The following is a 19067-nucleotide window of genomic DNA, read 5'->3' as shown; positions in this document are numbered from 1 at the left end:
TATGGGTTCATGCCTCGATATATCTTTTGCAGCTTATAAACTTGAAGTTAAAAGCTGTCAAAGAATGCAAAAGACGGCGATCTGCAAAATTTTTCCAAAAAGATATGATGAAATAAGAAAAAGGGATCAAGTGTCCTCATACTTAAAGTTACCAAAAACTCTTTTTCAAAAAGGTTATCCATCTTCAACATTGATAAAAAGTTAAAAACATTTGAAAATTCGACAACGCTTCTGCGTTTCGTATTTTGAGAATCTAAAAGTGCCAAAATGTGTCAAATTACTTCAACTTTCCAATTCACTTTTCAAAATTTATCTGGTGTGACTTCAACAATTTTTACGGTTCATTGATTGAAAAAAAAGGGTTTTCACCACTCTTTCACATTTTTTGTGGTTTTATTTTGATTTTAACAAATTTCAAAAAAAAATTTCCTTGTGCGCAACGTTTATCTTCTAACTTCAGCTTTCTTCGATACTAAATAAAATCTTTTTTGAGTTTTCCCCGAAGTACATATGTTTTTTCGGATTTTTATTCAGACTTTGAATATCGTAAAAATTGAAAGTTTTAGCTGAATACATGTTCAGATTTCTTCAATCCCTCATGACTTATTCGTTTAATTTTTCCTCCTGTTCCAAGAAACGAATTTAAAAAGCAGATGAGTCAAAATGCAAAAGCAGAATCTGAATCACCCAAGGTGCATAGAAGTTCCAAATGGGTGCTGTATGGAACTTGAAAGTTGAATAACGGTTTATTGAAAATCACATAAATTTCCAATTTGATGTTTCAAGTTCAAGACTACTTGAAAAGGGAACATATTTTCAACTTTTTCAGGTAACCTTTACTCAGCCAAATACAAGCTTCCAATGCTACAGTTTGAGTCTTTTTGTGCCTTCTGGTAACTCCAATCATTCAAATCAGGTCAATTTTCACATTTCAAATATAAATTACAGATTCGAGAGTCAATAATCAAGATTTCAAGATTAAAAACTCAAGAATGCAGATTCAAGACTCAAAACTGATGAAAAGGCTTAACATTTTTATAGGACATTGGCTGGCAAGCATGGAGTTTTTGGTTACAGGCAGAAACCTTCTTAACCGTCTAATTTGAAAGAATGTTAGAAAAAAAGCGTTTTTGAAAAGAACCAACATTTTTGTTTTACGCAATTCGATCAATCTTCGAATGGTTTATATTTAAAAAAATCTTCGTGTCGCCCTTGGGTGCAATAAACAATGATTATTACGATTAAAAATACAGATCAAATGCAAAAGTAACTAATTAGTGACTCCTATCTGGATCAATAGTCTCGATCAAGGCAGAATCGCACGACGGACGCATGATGGTAGTAGATCATCGTGACAGATACTTGCGTGATTGAGAATTCAGCCCACATTCCGAATCCATCCGCATGTGTGGTTTCGTCAAAACTTGCATTGCTTAATTTAATAAATATGGTAATGGAATAAGACATTAACATGCGCATACAGGTAGCAGGTTCATCGGTCGATTCCAAATATGCGCTCTACGACCTCTGCTCGTCATCATCTTGAGATGCTTCCCCCTAGCTTCTGGGGGCTGATTCATTTGCCTTGCTGGGTTGGGAAAATTGCTGCTTCTAACGTCTCGGTGCCGACACAACAGAAGATATGTATGTTTTGATGGCCAATCTAGAGAGATCATGATGTATGGTTACAAACTGGCGCGGCAGAGTTCGTTTAGCTACATACTAATTTGGCTAAAGAATAGCTATAATTACAGCCCTGGTTATGAATTTCGCGTGTCCCAAACCGTGAATCAATTTCACTGCAACAAGAATCTCAAGCTTCTCCGAAAGCTTTCAATTACATAATTTAATCATTATTTGGATACCACTCTTTGGAGGTTTGCCTACAAACGTACATCTGGAATCGATCAACAACTCAAGTCTTGTCAATTTCGAGTTGAGCTATCCAAAAGTGTCACGCAGACATTTCTAGCTCCACATCAGACTGATCATTTCCCCTTGATTTGTGCTCCAATTTCTTGCGAATGCGAACGATTTGGGAATTGATGATCGGGGATCGATAGCTGTTAATCCAAATAGAATTCCCAAGCAGTCGCAGTTTGTGCATTCGCGAAGTTGGCGTTGACATTTGAATGGTTTTTTCCTCAACCCCTTCGTTTACATGGGACTCAAAAGTTCCCCCTCCCCCTTTTTATTTCCCAGCTTACAGTTTTCACAGGTTTTCTTTTTTTCACCCGTTGGTGTGCAAATCCATGGCTATCTGTGATCTGTCGTCGGGCGTCTTCGCAGATTTTTTTTTGTAAGCAGGTCGCATTGAACCATTTTTTGGCTATTCGATACAACAAAAAGCTCATCAGGTTGCTTCGATGACACTTGCCGTACGAATTTAAGCGTGTTCTTCAAGTCCAGCGCTCGAACCACCTTAACGTATACGTTCGACGCTTTGCGAATTAGGCACCAATTAAGGAAAGTTTAGAGCATCCGCAGCAATCGCGAGCAAAGTGAAAATGCTCACGAGTTTAATCACTTTTATACCGCACCGGGGGTTAGTATGAAGGTGAGCAAAATAGGGCCGTTGCCGTCGGGACCGACAAAATCACCAAATTTGCTCACTAGAAAGGGGCGAGAGCAAACATGCACTGAAAAAAAATCATTCGTTTAATGATAAATTAAACAAACTACGTTCAGCGTGTAGAGTTTGTTTACATTTCATTGCGTGCGAATTTTCGAATCATCTATACGAAATTCTATAAATATTTCTGTGCTTCCTCTGCCGACTGATACAGATACATCGGGATTCGAACGGGAAAACCAATCTAAACCCACCGAAACAAAAATCATCTCCGGCTCAGAGGGCCTAGCCAAACCGGATGACGTCGGCCGTAAGATCAATCACGACGATTTGGAGGGATCGTTTTTCTTCTATTCTGTGATTGGAAAGCTGGATCGCCTCAGCACCCTGTGCGTCGGAATGGCACTCCGGAAGGGATCGATATTGTGTATTTTGCAATTCTACCAAGCAGGTCCGTTGCGTCTGGTAGATTTGCTTATCCAGTGGAACTTCTAGCTAACTATTCGAAACTGAACCAAAGAACGGTAAACCAGTACCGGCATCAAACACTAAAAATCATCAATCTAAGAATCTATTTCAATTGTTTCATTATTTCTTACAGAGTCCGCGGATCAACACTGCGAGCTAATCTATCTGATTCATTGGACCGTTTTCTATGCAACTCACCTAATCGAGCAACGCGATTTGAACCAGGGAACGTATTAGTTTGCCTACACTTGCTGTACATTAAACTGGATCGGGAGGTCTTTTACAATCGAAATCGACCTGCTTGCCCAGGATGGAAAGCTCAACTTAGTCTTGCGTAATATTTTCTGCAATCGACCGGTACAGTATCAGCATTCATTCCAGCATTCTAAGTGAAATGCGGAAAAACTTTATCAGCTGTTCAAAAACATACAATCTTCCGAAAGTTTGGACCAACATACGGTGCTTTCTTCGAACAAGATTGTTGGTAAATCATTCGAACGTTGACTTTCGACGGTGTTGAATACACATGGATTGTACGTGAAGAACATGTCCAGAAAGTTGCACAAGCAACGCAAAAACCATATGAAGAACGTTTGCGGAACCAAATAGGCCAAAGTCGGAGAAGCCATTGACCTCAATTATTGTATGACGAATTTTACGAATGTTTGGTGAAATTTACAGCCTTAGTTCAACCACGGCTCATCGAGGAAATTAAGTTATAGAAATCGTTCTAGCGACCAAATTTATGATTGTAAATATTGTGCATTAATTGTTATTATCGTGTAGTGTATTAAAATATTAAAACAAATTTCTAAATAAAAATCATCAGCCATTTATATTTGTTAATAGAATCGTATTTCAATCACAGTTCTACACATTGCTGCATTAAGTGGTTTTCCAAATCGTGTACTGTACAAATGTACAAGACTACATCACACATCGGAACAAACAATTTAGAAAAAAAGGTCTTTGATATAGCTGCACCAGAGTGGGTGGTTTCGACTTACAGTTAGTTATACTAAAGTGACGGAAGATCTGCTGTTTAATGGTGCTTAATTTCCCGCAGGTTTCGCTGACTTTCTGATAATGGCGGCGGTTGTTCCTCAGTCTGCTAACCAGTCGCCAAAATCAAACGAAGTTTATAAGCGGAAAAACTCACACGACTTAGAAAATTTACTCTGCTCGTATTAATCAATATTTTATCAGCATTTTCTGCAACTCTTATTTCTCAGTGCAGTCCTAAAAGTATAATTTAAATACTACCGCCCGGTGCGCGAAAGAGTGTGTATAGCAAAACCGGTCCGCTGAAATGAGCAAAACCGGGCCGCGTATACTCCCGTATTGGTGCGCTTGCTCTTAGACAGCATTATGGTTTCCAGTGGGAAAAGCGATCAATTTGTGAGAAATCACCAGATAGACGAATCGCACCAGTCTGCAACGCTTTTCCCAGAATAAACTTCGATCATTGCATAATGCGTTGGAAGCACTCGAACACTCTGGAAATCGAGCAATTTTGCTGCATTTTGTTGACAGCTGCTGAAGGGTAGATGAAATATTTCAAAAAATTAATTGAATCTCTTGAATCTTGAATTTTGAACCCTAAAAAATTTGAAAATGAGCTTATAGAAGTTTATTCAAAAGCATTTTCATCAATCACCTGACGCCATCACCTCGATGCAGTTGACCAAATGTGGATCTTTTCTCAAATCTAGCGTAACATTTCAAAAGGGCGAAACTGCCAAATGTAAACAAATCGAGTTAACGGTCATTCTGGATGTACGTGGTTGTACTTTACCTAATTAACGCGGTTTCATCTTAAAATCACCTAAAACTTTAAAAAAATTGATAAAATTCTATTGGGCGAAACTTCCTGTTGATGCATTTTCTTTGGAACGTGAAGTTACGCCTATTCAAAATGGGGTTAATTTTTCTATTCGTGTGTGCCAATAGGCGTAACTGAATTGACCGTGTGTGACAAAACGGCTTAAATAGAAACTTCAAAACCAAAACAAAAACGGCCGATCAATTGGGCGAAACTTGCAGGCGTAACTGAAATCGAAAACAAAAAAAGGCGAAACTCGAAAATATCTAAAATTTAGTGAAAAAAATTAATGATCTGGATAACCAACGAACAATAGGTGAATATAATCATATAATGCATATTTTTTTAATTTGATGAACCAGAAGTGGTTGATTTTTTAAATAGGATTTGATAAGATGTTCCGAAATTCTAAAGGTGTTTTTCTCGTTTCGAGCTAACTGCTAGTTTTGCCCTTATGAAATGTTACGCTAGAAATGTATTCTTTCAGAATTATAGGGAGCTTTTCTGGACGATATATTACATTAAACTGAGTCGATTTTGGGTCATTTTTATTTTCTCCAACCCGGGGGTCTTAAAAACTTCGTTTTGGATCAATACTAGCATTGTTGGATTTCGCCTGCGGGGGCCCGGGCAATTTTTCTCGGGGGGCCTCAAATAAAAAAAAATTATCACACCATCACTTCGTCAGAGAATAATTTTCTTTCCTGATAAAATGTATTACACATGAGATTTAAGAAAGGGCTCATAAGCGCATAGAGAGAGAAAACATGCTCTGTATATATTTTTATGATATCTTTTTTTGAAAATTTTCCAGTTTAATAATTTGGCGCTTTTGAAATAAAGGTAGCTCTTTATGTAGTTCACTGCGCTCATATTATAAATATTATTTAAAAAAATATTCATAAAAAAATGCTAAAACTGACAATTTAGTCATGTTACCTGGCACACGGATTTTCTTAGGTCCAGAAGAGAATTTTTAAAATTGCATCCGCTGTATGAACAAGTAGAAAAGACCTAATGGAAAAAAGCATTTTTCAAAGCATAATTTTACAAATTTTTGCTTTTTAATGTGTTTGAAGCATCAGCATAGAGATCATGATTTATTTTATCATCAATCGTAAATTCAAAGAATAAATGTTGTTTTAAAACAACAAAATTTAAATCAAATTTTCCAAACGTATGTGTTTATAGAATCAATCAAACACAAACACAGGAATTTAAAGTTAATCATTTACAAAGTAGTTTTAGACAGGCTCTGTTTTGTTATGAAACAACGTAATCCACATCAAATTTTATGTTATAAGCACTCTCAATCACTTTATTTGCCATCTATTAAAATTAATCAGTAAAAATTTCCAAACTCTTATTCGAATTAATCAACCATTTCGAAAAATATTTACAACTTTGTCGCGTAAAACATAATAATATTGGGAAAACCACCTCAATCCTATCATATTTATTTGAATTGAAAATGGTAATTTTAATGTATCTCAATATTGATACCTTATAAGCATTCGATATTTCCCGGTTCACCCGAAGGCTTGTCCAGATTTTCAAAGAAAAAAAATTGAAGATAATTTTTGAATGCCACTGAAGTGCCTTGGTTAAAATCGTTTTTCGTGTGTTTATTTATTAGCTTTTCTCTTGCTTTTGTTTTTGGAAAATACCTAGATTTTGGCTGGATTTGTCCGGATACTACCTGATTATAAGTTTAAAATTTACAAACACAATTCCCGGATTTGCCGGCCTCGATACGTTCAGAAAAAATCTGAAGAGCCAACTCAATGAAAAAAATTAGTTAAAAAAGTGAATGGATACATGAAATTCAAACATCTACAAAATTTCAAAACTAAGAATTTAGAATTACAAATAAAAGTTTGACAGCTTTTCAAACTAGAATCAGCATTGAGAATGAATGAAAACTTCAATTCGAAAATGTATTTGAAAATTCAATCTCAAAACTCAAAAGGCTAAATACTTGTTATCAATTACATCATTGACCTTTTCATCCCGAAGCAGTTTTTTATAATTAAAATTGCATGAATTGAAAAAAGGTAAACCTTTGAGTTTTGGAGCACATTTCAAATTTCAAGTGTGATGCATGCAGCTAATATTCATCGAAAGCACACAAATTTCAAACAAAATTTCAATAAGGGCCATTATTTATTTTTTATATTCGATTAAGTGTTTATCATCATTGATTTATTTTTTAATTAATTTTTGTTTTGAAACTTTAAAAGTATCCTCGAACTGTTTTTGCCAGTTAAAATGTACTGTTTCTTTATTACTTGTCACGAATTTTCTATGAATGCTACAAAATCCCATTATTACAGATTTACACCGGTTAAGCAGCAGCAGCTTTAGCAAACTTTGAAGAATAATATACAATGTATTGCATTTAATTTTTCATTCAATTGGACGCACATTATTGAAGAATCACATGTGACATTACATAAGATTTTTTTTAATTTTCCAGAAGACTCGTCCGCTTGATGTCATGAATTTTGAAAATTCTACCAGTTGTCAGGAGCATATTTTTCTGAGATAAAAATTTCCGACTACGACTACACGTTTTAGTTGAACTTTACCTTATACTTCCGGATTAAGAAAAGGATTAGCTAAATCTGGGGAATGTGTTCAAAAGCTTGATAATTTTAAGAAAATGTAATTTGCTTTATATTGTTATTTTTAAAGCTTTTCTTCGCCGAAGGAATTATAAATACTCTGATTTTGTAAATATGTTTCAATTTTTTACTTTAACATCATGCAAAGTATTCATTCAAGATGAATATGGATTTAAAACTTTCTTGATTCGATATTTGCCCACTTATTAAAATTGATATACAATCAAACCATGTGAGGGAGGGATGAATGACATCCAGATGTTAAAATCTTAAGGATCAAATAAATTTAAAAAAAAAACAAACCATGTTAGAAGAGATGACGATCCAAAAAAAACCCTATACCCTAAAAATCCAAGAGTTAGATAAAAAATCTAATGGGTTTAAAGTTATTTTCGTAAACCTAATGTTCATTAATCATGCATAGATTTTTTTTATCAAAAACAAATACAATAAATCTCTAAGGAGGCCCTTTCCAACTTTGAAATTTTGAAAATTTGAAATTTCAAGCTCTTCCAACTCAAAAGGTTGCCGACCAATTTACTTACTTAATGTTCCCGCGCCGATTCTCCGGTGCATAGGGCCGTGGTAAAAGACTTCCACTGTTGACTATCCGGAGCCAGCGTCTTCACTTGGTCCCAGTCAAGATTCTCGTCGATAGTTCGGATTTTGGCGGCTAGGCTTCGCCGCTACGAGTTTCTGGGTCTGCCTCTTCTTCGATGTCCTTCCGGATTCCATTCGAGTGCCTCTCTGCAAATCTCGTTCTCATCTCCTCGCAACCTGTGCTCAATCCATCTCCACTTACTTTCCCGAATCTCGATGTTTAGCGCCCTTGGATGACATGGGCGATGTATAGTTCCTCATCAGAGATCCAATTGCCAGGCCAGATTCGAATCTTCGTTCGTAGAGATATCTGACGTGAGCGATAGAAGCCCAGCAAACGTAAAATCGCATTAGAAATGATAGCTCAACTCGTTAACAATATTAATGCGAATCGCAATTCCTACCAAATCAGTAAACGGTCGTAAAAATTGTTACTTAAAGTCTACCGACTGGGATATGATAAAAAGTTCGCCATGTTTGCAAATTTGTTCTCCCACGCAGTGATGTCAACTGTTTTTCAGAAATGTCTGGAAGATTTTGAAAAAATGTCTGGAAAAGTCTGGGTGACAAATTTTATAGGTGAAGACCCTTTTTTTTGGTCACCAGATCGCAATGTTGCAGTCTAGGGAATAAAACTTATTACTTAATCATTATCATGCATTCTATACACTATCAATGCCTGAGTGGTGATGTCGGCGGTACTACGTCCTGTTACTTCCTGCTTTACTACCATCTTTGTGGCATTCCTCACTCTTCAATTACTAATTCGAATCATTTCCTGCCATTTTGCAACGAAAAGTATCAATTTTTACTCTTTTGTCAGAAAATTCATGTCGAAACTCAAAAGTCTGGAAATGTCTGGAAGAAATGACAAAAGTCTGGAAGTCGGGAAACCTAAAAAAATGTCTGGCGAAAGTCCAAAAACTCTGGAAGATCCAGAAAAAATCTGGAAGGTTGACATCACTGCTCCCGCGTGGGATTCACACGCTAGAAATTATTAAACCATTTACGACTCAAAAATAACCATTTTTGACCTTTTCCCGGGAAATGCCATTTTATGAGTTCTCCATGAGAACCCATAAAATGACTTTTCGGGGAGAAGTAGAAATATGGTTATTTTTCAACCTCAAGGAAGATTACCGTAGATGTTCAAAAATGGTTATTTTTGAACCGTAATATGAAAAGCAGAATAGCAAATGTGAAATTTTCATAATTTTCGACAAAAATTCAGCAAAAATGCGAGTTTTCAATTTTATTTTATATTTTCTTTTTTGTTTAACATGCATGTTTACTGTAGACCTTATTTTAACGTTTTTCATGAACAAATCCTAAGGTTTCGGAGAATCAAAATCATGATAGACAATTAATCAAAGATTTAAATAAAGGTTTTCAGTAATTTACCTCAATTATACTTTTTTTCATGCTCACAAATTCGTGTATATCGCGAAAAAAGGCAGCACAATCATTTCGCTCTAATACTAAAATAAGTTAAAACTATAAGATGACGGCCGATTGATAATTTCAATTAAGTTATTCCGTATGTAACTTTGTGCGTCGACTTCGTGATTGGGAAGACTTAGCTTGAGAAGCGCTAGTTTCAACTAGCACCAGCTGTTAAGGTAGATGAAAAACTCGCCCCTTGAACGTTTCCGGATTTGCCCAAAAAGGCAGATGTTTGGTTGCTTCTATCAACAAAAAACGCCAGCAGAAGCGGTCAAACCCGGAATTTGACTACGCGATGCGTCAGCGATACGATGAACCACCATTCGCTTGTATATTATCGCTTTTGTGCGAGCTTCCGGCCAAATGTTACGGTAAGTTGGATTTGCTAAAAGTTAAAGTTTTTTTTATTACACCTCGAATTCAACATTTAAGATTCACATAAATTTACCAACCTTTTTGATCCTAGGAACTCAACTTTTGAATGTAGCACTTTCATACGATCCTTCTTGACCATCATCTTGTTCATTAGAAAAAGAAATCGATTCCTTTTTACCGGATCAATAATCGGGAACATCATTCTTGACTTCTCCTTAACAATATTTCGCATCTTCCGGCTGGATCTTTGAGCTGGAAACAGAGCTCATTTGGTGCACTGAAATTACATTTGGGTAACTGTTAGGTTTGGATTAATTTATGAAGATATGAAATCTTTATGAAATTTATAAAATTTATGAAATCTAATACCTTTTAGCAGTTCCTTTTTGTTCACTCACAAAATATTTCAAAAAACGCGTTCGGCTGCTTTTCCAAAATGGCGATGAAACACCAAAAATTTGAACCATTTTGTGGTTATCACTTGGGAACTAGAAATATGGGTGAAATAGAAACTAGAAAAATTGTTGTAAAATAACCATATTGGCAGTTTTGAGGCAAAAGGCTTAAAATGGTTATTTTTGAATCAAAAATGGTTATAAAAAAATTAGCGTGCAAGTGAGAAAACAACCTTGTTGTTCTCTCTGGTGTTTTTTTTGGAATTTTATAAGATGACTAGCAGACCCGGTAAACTTCGTTTTACCATGTTAAACTTGGCGTCCATTTTTCATTTTTTTTCTTCGCTGTTTGACTTTAAAAAAGCATCAAATCTTGATTGTTAATCGTCTCGCTTTCGTGAACATGTCCTAGTTTTTTTTACATATCCTTCTTTTCCGTTTACTAAAATTCTCCCGCTTAATTCTATCGAAATCAAACCTAAGAATTTTAACTCAATTCTACGGGTCTTTACATAAATTATCAAAACAATACCTTCAGTCAATCTTACGTGCATCTTACACTGAACCGAATTGGGCGATTAAATTTATAGTGTCATTTTAATAAATCTTATTATTCACAGTCAAATTTTAGCTACTAAATTACCCTTTCAAAAATATAAGAAAATCCAATAAATTATATCTGGCTCACTCACTTGGTGAAATGTATAGGACAATCCAATAATTATTAAACTAAATAGGGTTATAAAATTTAAAGGGTCAATCTGATAAATCTTATCATTCAGTGTGTGATAGAAGTTAACGATAAATCCATTACGAAATATAGACAAATCCAATGAATATCAAAAGCTGTTATACCTAGGAAAACATATATAAAATTCTAATACATTTCATCATTCTGAAGTTAGTACACATGCTGGCGTGCCTGAGTCGTGATCCGTATCAATCTCTGTTAATTTGTTTGGGAAACATAATCCTAGAAGAACGATTGTTTGTGTTTTAGCCAGTGGTAATTTTTCGCCGGAGGATTTTACCAGTTGAGTGGCAGCAAAAATAACTTAAATTTCATCGCTGTGATATAAGCCAATCATTTATAAGCGTAAGTTAGAAAAGTGGAATGGCTGAACTTCTTGGTGTTAATATTTTCATATTTATTCTAACAGGTAAAACACGGGTCTTAAAATGAGGGACAGCAGCGAAGGAAAACAGATCCGGACTTCAGCGAGAACGTGCACGGTTCCATTCTTCGCCATGCATAGGTAGTTCATTTTTTAAAACATAATTCGTTTGAAACTTAATGCGGATTTTTTTTCCAGGAAACTCCAATCCACCAGAACAACAGCACCCAATCCGCTGAATCTGGATTCATGTACCAGCCAGGATCAACATGGATCAGGCATGAAACTGTGTCCCACCATCCATGAAAAGTGTTTGAAGTGCAGTGCAGTGTTACTTTTCAAATATCTTGATTTTTTAATAAATGTTTAAATAAAATAATTTTGGTTAAATTTGTTTATTTGAATAAATAAGATGAGAAATAGAAATTAAATTCCAGGTATATTTGATTTCAATGATGGAACCATTCATTACACTAGTTTTAATAATAAATCGTAATAATTCTGCTCTCTATTAACATTCATTGAAAATTCTGATAAAATAAATCATTTTTCTTCTGATAAAAAGTATTGGATTTTCTTTTAGTGCGAAAACACTAAAATTCCTAATAAACCTTATAGCCGGATTTTGTTCAGTGTACATGAGTACTTTTCATTTACTTTTCTTTGATTCGTATGCTTTGAATATTCCCGAATGGTATTAGGTATCAGCTTCCCGTTGCAAATTTGATTTTTTCAGCACTCAACGTAACCATCAAACTTGGCAAGACTCATGCTAAAAAAATCCACTCTTTGTAACTTGCTCCATTTGTAACTATATGTTGATAATATCTATGTTTCGTTTATTGAATACCATTTAGATGATTTACTCCGCTTTGCTCGAGTTCACTTTAAGGTTGAAATCGAAATCAAAAGTTTCTCAATAATTGAAATTTATTGTATATGATACTTTATGGAAAAAGAATTTAGAATATCGGGACCATTTTTGGAGTATATGCCCAATATTCTACCTATCGCACCACTTTCAGCTCCCGAGTAACTTTGGATGGTATATTTTTTAAAACTGCAGAAATAAAAAAAAAACATTAGAGATTATTCTTTACTGACCATTTCCAAGCAGCAGTGGAAATTAATATCCATATGTTCATCAAAACCATGTCCATAAAAAAGTTCGCCGTTTTATTATTTGTTCAAGCATAAAATTTCTTTGAGCATTTACCCATTTAATCAAGAAAACGATCAGTTTTGAATGGGGGAAAATGTGTTTAGATTTTTTACTTCAACCGAATTACAGCATTTTTATTTGGATTTTTATCCCAATGGACATATCTGCCAATTTAAACAATTGTTTATAAAGATTTTTACTGAAGCATTGGGATGTTCTGATTTAAAAATTTCCTGAACAGTGTTGGAGGTGATCTGCTATTTTATTTAAGATTATGTGATATTTTCAAGATTCAATAACATTTGATTGAAATGCAGGTTTTTAAAAATTAAAAAGACCGAAAAGAGTTAACCTGTTAAGGCTACGATGATTTCATGAGTTCATTCGTTTTCTCTGGAAGTTTTCATGTAAATATACCTCGAAATCTTTGAAAACATTAAAATGACTTTCGGCTATCATCACAGTTCAACTTTCATATTCCTTCAAGAAGAAATATCTAAGTATACAATTGTCCCATTTATTGATGCAAGTGGAAACACTTTATTCCTTTTCAGATGCGTCAGTGTAAAGACTTCAAAATGAATTAAATACTTGTTCCTGTTTGTCTTTTTTATCAACTTTCATTGATATATCTGCAGTTTTTCTCCAGAATGAAATAATGCTTGGTACTTCAATTTCACTGAATGCTGTTTTACCATAAGACCTTCATTTACAAAGACATTTAAAAATTTTGAATATCCGCTTCAGATTCAACACTCGGGATACCCTTTCTGACCTTTTTCGAGAAAATGTTTAATGGCTAAAGGGCGCGTTGTCACTTGTTTCACCGTGTGAAATGACAGAAGTTAATGTTATTTTCGGCACTTTCAGGTCATCATAAAAACTTATCAAAAAAAAATCTGCTTCTGCTATCAAAAAAATAGTGTTTCTCGAATATCAATCACAAAAAAGCGGATTTAAAGTCTCGTCTTTGTAGCCAAAATATAGTAAACAAAATCACACGTTTATGTTAAGTACGTACTTGAATTCTGTGTAAACAAACAGTGAACCTGTAAACAGTTTTTCGGTGAATGATTTGACAAAAAAGTTGAGTTTTTTTAGTCCGATTTTTTTTTTGGGCTCATTTATAGATGAAGAAATAATGTATACATTTTTTTGTAAATGTTGAACGTTTGCATTTGTTCTAAATTAAAGCCTCTAATGTATGTTTTAACTGAAAATTCTTCTTATTTTATTGATAACTTTCACTAAAGCTTGCAAAAAATCAAAAAAATCTTTGCATTAGACCTTAAAATAAACTTCAATCGTGTATAATCCTTTTTGAAGGAAAGGCTCTTGTTCAGTTCAAGTGTCTGTTCATTTTCAACGGATTTTGTTATTGTTCTGTAAATTTAAAAGCACTTCATATATCTTCAGTTGAGCACATTTGTACATGTTCGAAAAATGATTCTAGGGGTATTGGATTATAAAATTGTATGTAAATTTTCGCACTTTAATTTTTTTTAAATGTCCGCAAAGAGTCATACCATTATTTTATATGCATCAGTACTAAATTCATATTTTTCAGACAACAATTTCTTCTGAACTTAAAATAGTTTCATTTTCTTAAATCGTTTGAATGGTTTTGATTTGATCGGCAAAATATCAATCTGGGCGTCATGCATTACTATGTGCTGTACAAATGATGTAGGAATCGAGTAGATAAAAACACATCTAGGCTTCATATCGCCACCACATGCACTGAAATTATGCTTGGTTTATAAATGCGCGCCCAAATATTTCAACTAATCAGTATGCTATGCCTTGGTTACAGTCCTTTCTCGACGTTTGCTGGCGACGCCTCAACCATGGAGATGAAAAACAAACCGCCCGCCCGGCGCCCAAAGGAAAGAAAATCTTGAAAAAATTGAAGGCCATGACTTTAATTTGATTGAATTTATTACAAATTCAATGACTACGGACAATTGATGCGACTTTTTGTTGTTTTTATTCGATATAAACCGATTCGCATGCCTACAGAATATTCTAAAAATAATTTCATTTAAATCGGTTGGGTAATTTCGGAGGAGTAGTACTACAAACACCGTTACAAGAGAATTTTATATAATAGATTCTATAATGTATATGAAACGTATAACAAAGTTTGTTGAGAAATATACGTACAAAAATGTTTGCTGGATGTCCCGGGACTCGAAAATACAAATCGGGCTTTTCTGATCCGGGTTTCGATGTCTTTCTTGGTGTTATGTACCGGGAAATGCGGATACACGAATTAAAAAGACGCGAGATTTACATACTAAAATTAAGACTTTTATTTGACGAAGTTAAAAGGGACGTGCGACTCGCTTGGACAACAATAATAAAAAGCACACTTGTTTGTGTTTTCATCCCGCTGGTTGGCGCGTCGATCAGCTGACAATAGGCTGCCAGCAGTGAGCCCAGCGGTTTTGTTGTAGGGTGTTTCACGCCCTAACATCTCCTCCCTTAATACAGCTGGTGCGGGTTAATCCGAATCGACGGTCTTCTGGTCCAAGAAGAACGACGAGGCACCTGGACAGCTGTTGAATTGATGGCTGACTGAAACACTACCATATCAGCAGAGCTTGGTGATGAGGAGTAGGAGATGTAGAGAGCAACGGGACATCGGTAGAAAATCTGGAGACTGTTCTGGATCTTGACCAAGATAGTTCGGTGTCGCTGGAGGTATTATTGGTACCGAACTTCTCCCCTCTCGTAATTCCCGAATGGCTCGCTGAAGTGTCCGCACATCGTTCGGCCAGACCGTTCGATTGTGGGTGGAAAGATGCTGCGGTGAAATGCTGGTTTATGCTGCTTCAATGATGTGGACGGTTTGATGATCTGGTCGCAAAAAGACGAAATTGGCACAGACCAGAGTCCAAACGCGTCGATCAAATCGATCCCAAGCACGTTGAGTGATTTGTCGACCACGTAGAATGTGCCACGGCGCTGCTGGCCATTGACGTTGACGTCACACGCGAATTTGAAGAGCAGTTGGAGGGGGGCACCAGAAGCAGTGGATGCTTTTCCTAGTGCGGGGGTGGTGGAAGGCTTCCCAATTTTCTCCCACACACGCCTCGAGACAAAACTTATGTCTGACCCAGTGTCTATCTGGAGTTTCACTTTAGCACTGTTGATAGTCGCTTGCATAAATTTCCTTTTTTGTTGCACTGATTGCACTTTAACTGTCTGTGCGCGGAAAGTTTTATTTTGATGCCTGCGATAGGGCTTCTCACTTTTCTTTTCGGTTACGCAGTAACCTTCACGGTGTCCACTTTGGCCACAATCACTACACTTGTGGTCCTTGTAGGGGCACACACGAGTGTAGTGCATTGCGCCGCACTTCCAACAAGGGGTTGGGGGAATGTTTTTGTTTGCACTATGTTTCACACTTTTCGGAAAAGTTTTTGAAAATCGCTGCTGATTTCGCTCCACGAACTGCACTGCTGGTCCGGTAGTTCCCTCGATCATGGCTGTATCCCGTTTGAGGCACATCAGCCGCTGGCAGTCTTCCGAAAGCTGCTCCAGGGTAACGTCGTCCCGGTCTTCGATTTTTGCTAGCAGTCTGGTACGTACATCAGCATCGCACTCCGACTTCAACCCGCAAACAAACAGCAAGCACTTAAATTGCTCCTCGGTCAATTTGCTTAGCTCGAAATCGACACTGTTTTTGTTTACCCTGCACGAAAACGTGACATAATCTTCGGAGGGTAATTTTGTTGTTTGCAGGCACCGATATCGTTTGCTGATTAGTGATTCAGCCGCACCAAACAAGATTCCCAATTTTCGCACGGTTTCGTCGAATGGGTAATCTTTCGGCAGTTTGGGGAGAATAAAATTCACGTACCGTTCGTGTTCAGCAGCACCCAGCTTCCTGAGAAGCAAACGGACTTTTGCTTCGTTGTCGAGACGGGAAGCATCTTGCTCGAACAGATCGTTATATCTCGCGTACCAAGCAGCAAAAGTGATGTTGTTGTCCGGATCGTACCTGAATTCTTTGATGTGATTTGACAGCGAATCAAGAATCACTTCAGGATTGGACGGTACCTGTACGCTGAGCGATGACATCGCACGGAGGAACATTTCCTGCTGCTGTCGCATAAATTCCTGCTGCTGGTTGAGCATTTGTGTGGCAAATGCTTGTTGCTGTTGGAGGAGCTGGGTGAGAAGTGCATCGGATGCTGAGAGGTGGTGTGATGATGATTGCGCCGACTGCTGCTGCTGTTGCTGTTGCCCAGGGAACTGTAGAAGAAGTCCCGTCGGTGGCTGCTGACCGAACTGTGTGGGGCGAATAGAGCTTTGATGCATGCCAGCCGGGTGGAACTGCTGTCCACTTGGGAGCCCGTTGATGGTCCCATTCGATCCAGCGATTGGATCCGGAGTGTGGTTATGATCACTCGAATTCATCTCGCACCGACGTCGTTTCCGCGTGGGGGAAGTAATTTCGCGAAAATTTCACGAATTTCGCGTAAATTACACGACCGACTCGTCGCCACTGTTATGTACCGGGAAATGCGGATACACAAATTAAAATACACGCGAGATTTACATGCTTAAACTAGACTTTTATTGACGAAGTAAAATTGGGACGTGCGACTCGCTTGGACAACAATAATAAAAGCACACTTGTTTGTGTTTTCATCCCGCTGGTTGGCGCGTCGATCAGCTGACAATAGGCTGCCAGCAGTGAGCCCAGCGGTTTTGTTGTAGGGTGTTTCACGCCCTAACACTTGGTACCACCAACAGGCTACCAAGATACTGGAAGCACTGGAAGCACATTTTCTCAACTTGTTGCCCAGCTACCATGAAACTGGAAAGATTTCCTGTGTTGATCTCCATCGACTTGGTCTTTCCGACATTGACTTTGAGATCTGCTGCCTTGGAGCTTTCGGTGAGGTCGTCAAGTTTGCTCTGCATATCCGGGTGTGTTTGGGCGAACAAAACAATATCGTCAACCAGGTCAAGGTCGTTTAGTTGCTCCACTTCCACGGCAATCCTCGGTTCGGTGCACAGTCGATCGATTCAGTCAGAATCTCATCCATAACTATAAGAAAAAGTAGCGGTGATAAGATACATCCCTATCTCACTTCAGCAGTTACCGGGATGGGATCGGACAAGACATCGTCGTGCAATACCTTGCACGAAAATGCCTCGTACTGTGCTTCGATGAAATGGACTATAGTTTCTCTGGGACTGCTCGTCGCCTTAGAGCCGCCCAGATGTTTTCATAGTTAAGTCGGTCGAATGCTTTTTCGAAATCAACGAACACCAGCAGAAGAGAGTCCTAGATTTCGTTGATTTGTTCCAATATAATTCGTAGCGTTGTGATGTGGTCCACACATGATCGTCCGGATCGGAATCCAACATGTTGCCGTCGGAGTGTTGCGTCTATTTTCTTCTGGATCCTGTTCAGGATCACTTTGCAGAGTACTTTGAGGGTTGTACAGATCAAAGTTATGCCACGCCAGTTATCGCACTCTGTCAGGTCTCCTTTCTTCGGGACCTTTACGAGGATACCCTGCATCCAGTCAGCCGGGAATGTTGCAGTATCCCAAATGTCAGCGAAAAGATGGTGCAACATTTGTGCTGACAAGGCAGTGTCGGCTTTGAGCATCTCAGCAGGAATGCTATCGATTCCAGGCGCTGTGTTGGACTTCATGTTTTTTATTGCCGCTTCTATTTCAGTCAGCGAGGGCGCTTCCGAGTTGACGCCATTTATGCGACTTACTGGTTGAGCCACCAGATGTCTCCAAGGACACCAGAGAGAACTGTCACGAAGAAAGTGCAATGTGAACAAAAAAAAAACATAACGAACTACAAGTCAGGTATGAAAAGGTCGTATCACTATTTGAAGAATTTCGAGCAAATTGATGTTGAAGATTCGTAACACATTTATGATTTGCGTAATCGAAACTTTTAGCTTAAAGCTGATTTTCTTATTGCTTCTAACTAGCATGAAGCACCTAATAGAAACAGGTATGATGCGTGAAAATTCCCGCTCAGAAAAGCCTTTAATCGGTATTGCTTCGTTGAATGGTTAATTTTAATCTAAACTGGTTAAAACATTTAACTGATTCGTCTTGCTTGTTCAAAGTTGTTAGTTAGTCTCTATAGTAAAAAAAAATCAAGGTCAAATGAACCAGATAAATTTACCTTGTTGTGAATATATTGAAGCCGTCCATTGTACTTCGATATTAGTTTATTTATTTTTGAGATCATATTCAATTGCACTCTTCCAAGAATGCAGAACTTCAAAAGTTCATTCAGCTTGCTTAAATGAAAGTATTTGAAATTTTACACTGGTTTCCGGAATTTTATAATTCATGCTTGTACATTAGACTGGCCCAAATTAGTATGGGATGATTTTTACAACATTTTTTTCAACGCGGCACCCCTTAGACTGGTGCATTTAAATGAATAAACGATTTTCTGAAAGTTTCAGATCATTTGGAAGAAGAACGAGCTGGCGGAAA

The 19067-nt window shown here is 37.1% G+C and overlaps 1 protein-coding gene across 1 annotated transcript; it reads right to left on the bottom strand.

Moving 5' to 3' along the window:
• Window positions 1-15282: 15282 nt before the first annotated feature.
• Window positions 15283-17001, bottom strand: LOC129761036 (uncharacterized protein K02A2.6-like). The gene has a single exon (XM_055758734.1). It carries the CDS (start codon window positions 16999-17001, stop codon window positions 15283-15285), a length of 1719 nt encoding a protein of 572 aa, XP_055614709.1.
• Between the last annotated feature and the right edge of the window lie 2066 nt (window positions 17002-19067).

Source organism: Uranotaenia lowii, chromosome 1, assembly GCF_029784155.1.
Source record: "Uranotaenia lowii strain MFRU-FL chromosome 1, ASM2978415v1, whole genome shotgun sequence".
Classification (NCBI taxonomy): domain Eukaryota; kingdom Metazoa; phylum Arthropoda; class Insecta; order Diptera; family Culicidae; genus Uranotaenia; species Uranotaenia lowii.
The sequence above is the reverse complement of the archived record's forward strand: the minus strand, read 5'-3'. Positions and strand labels throughout refer to the sequence as shown.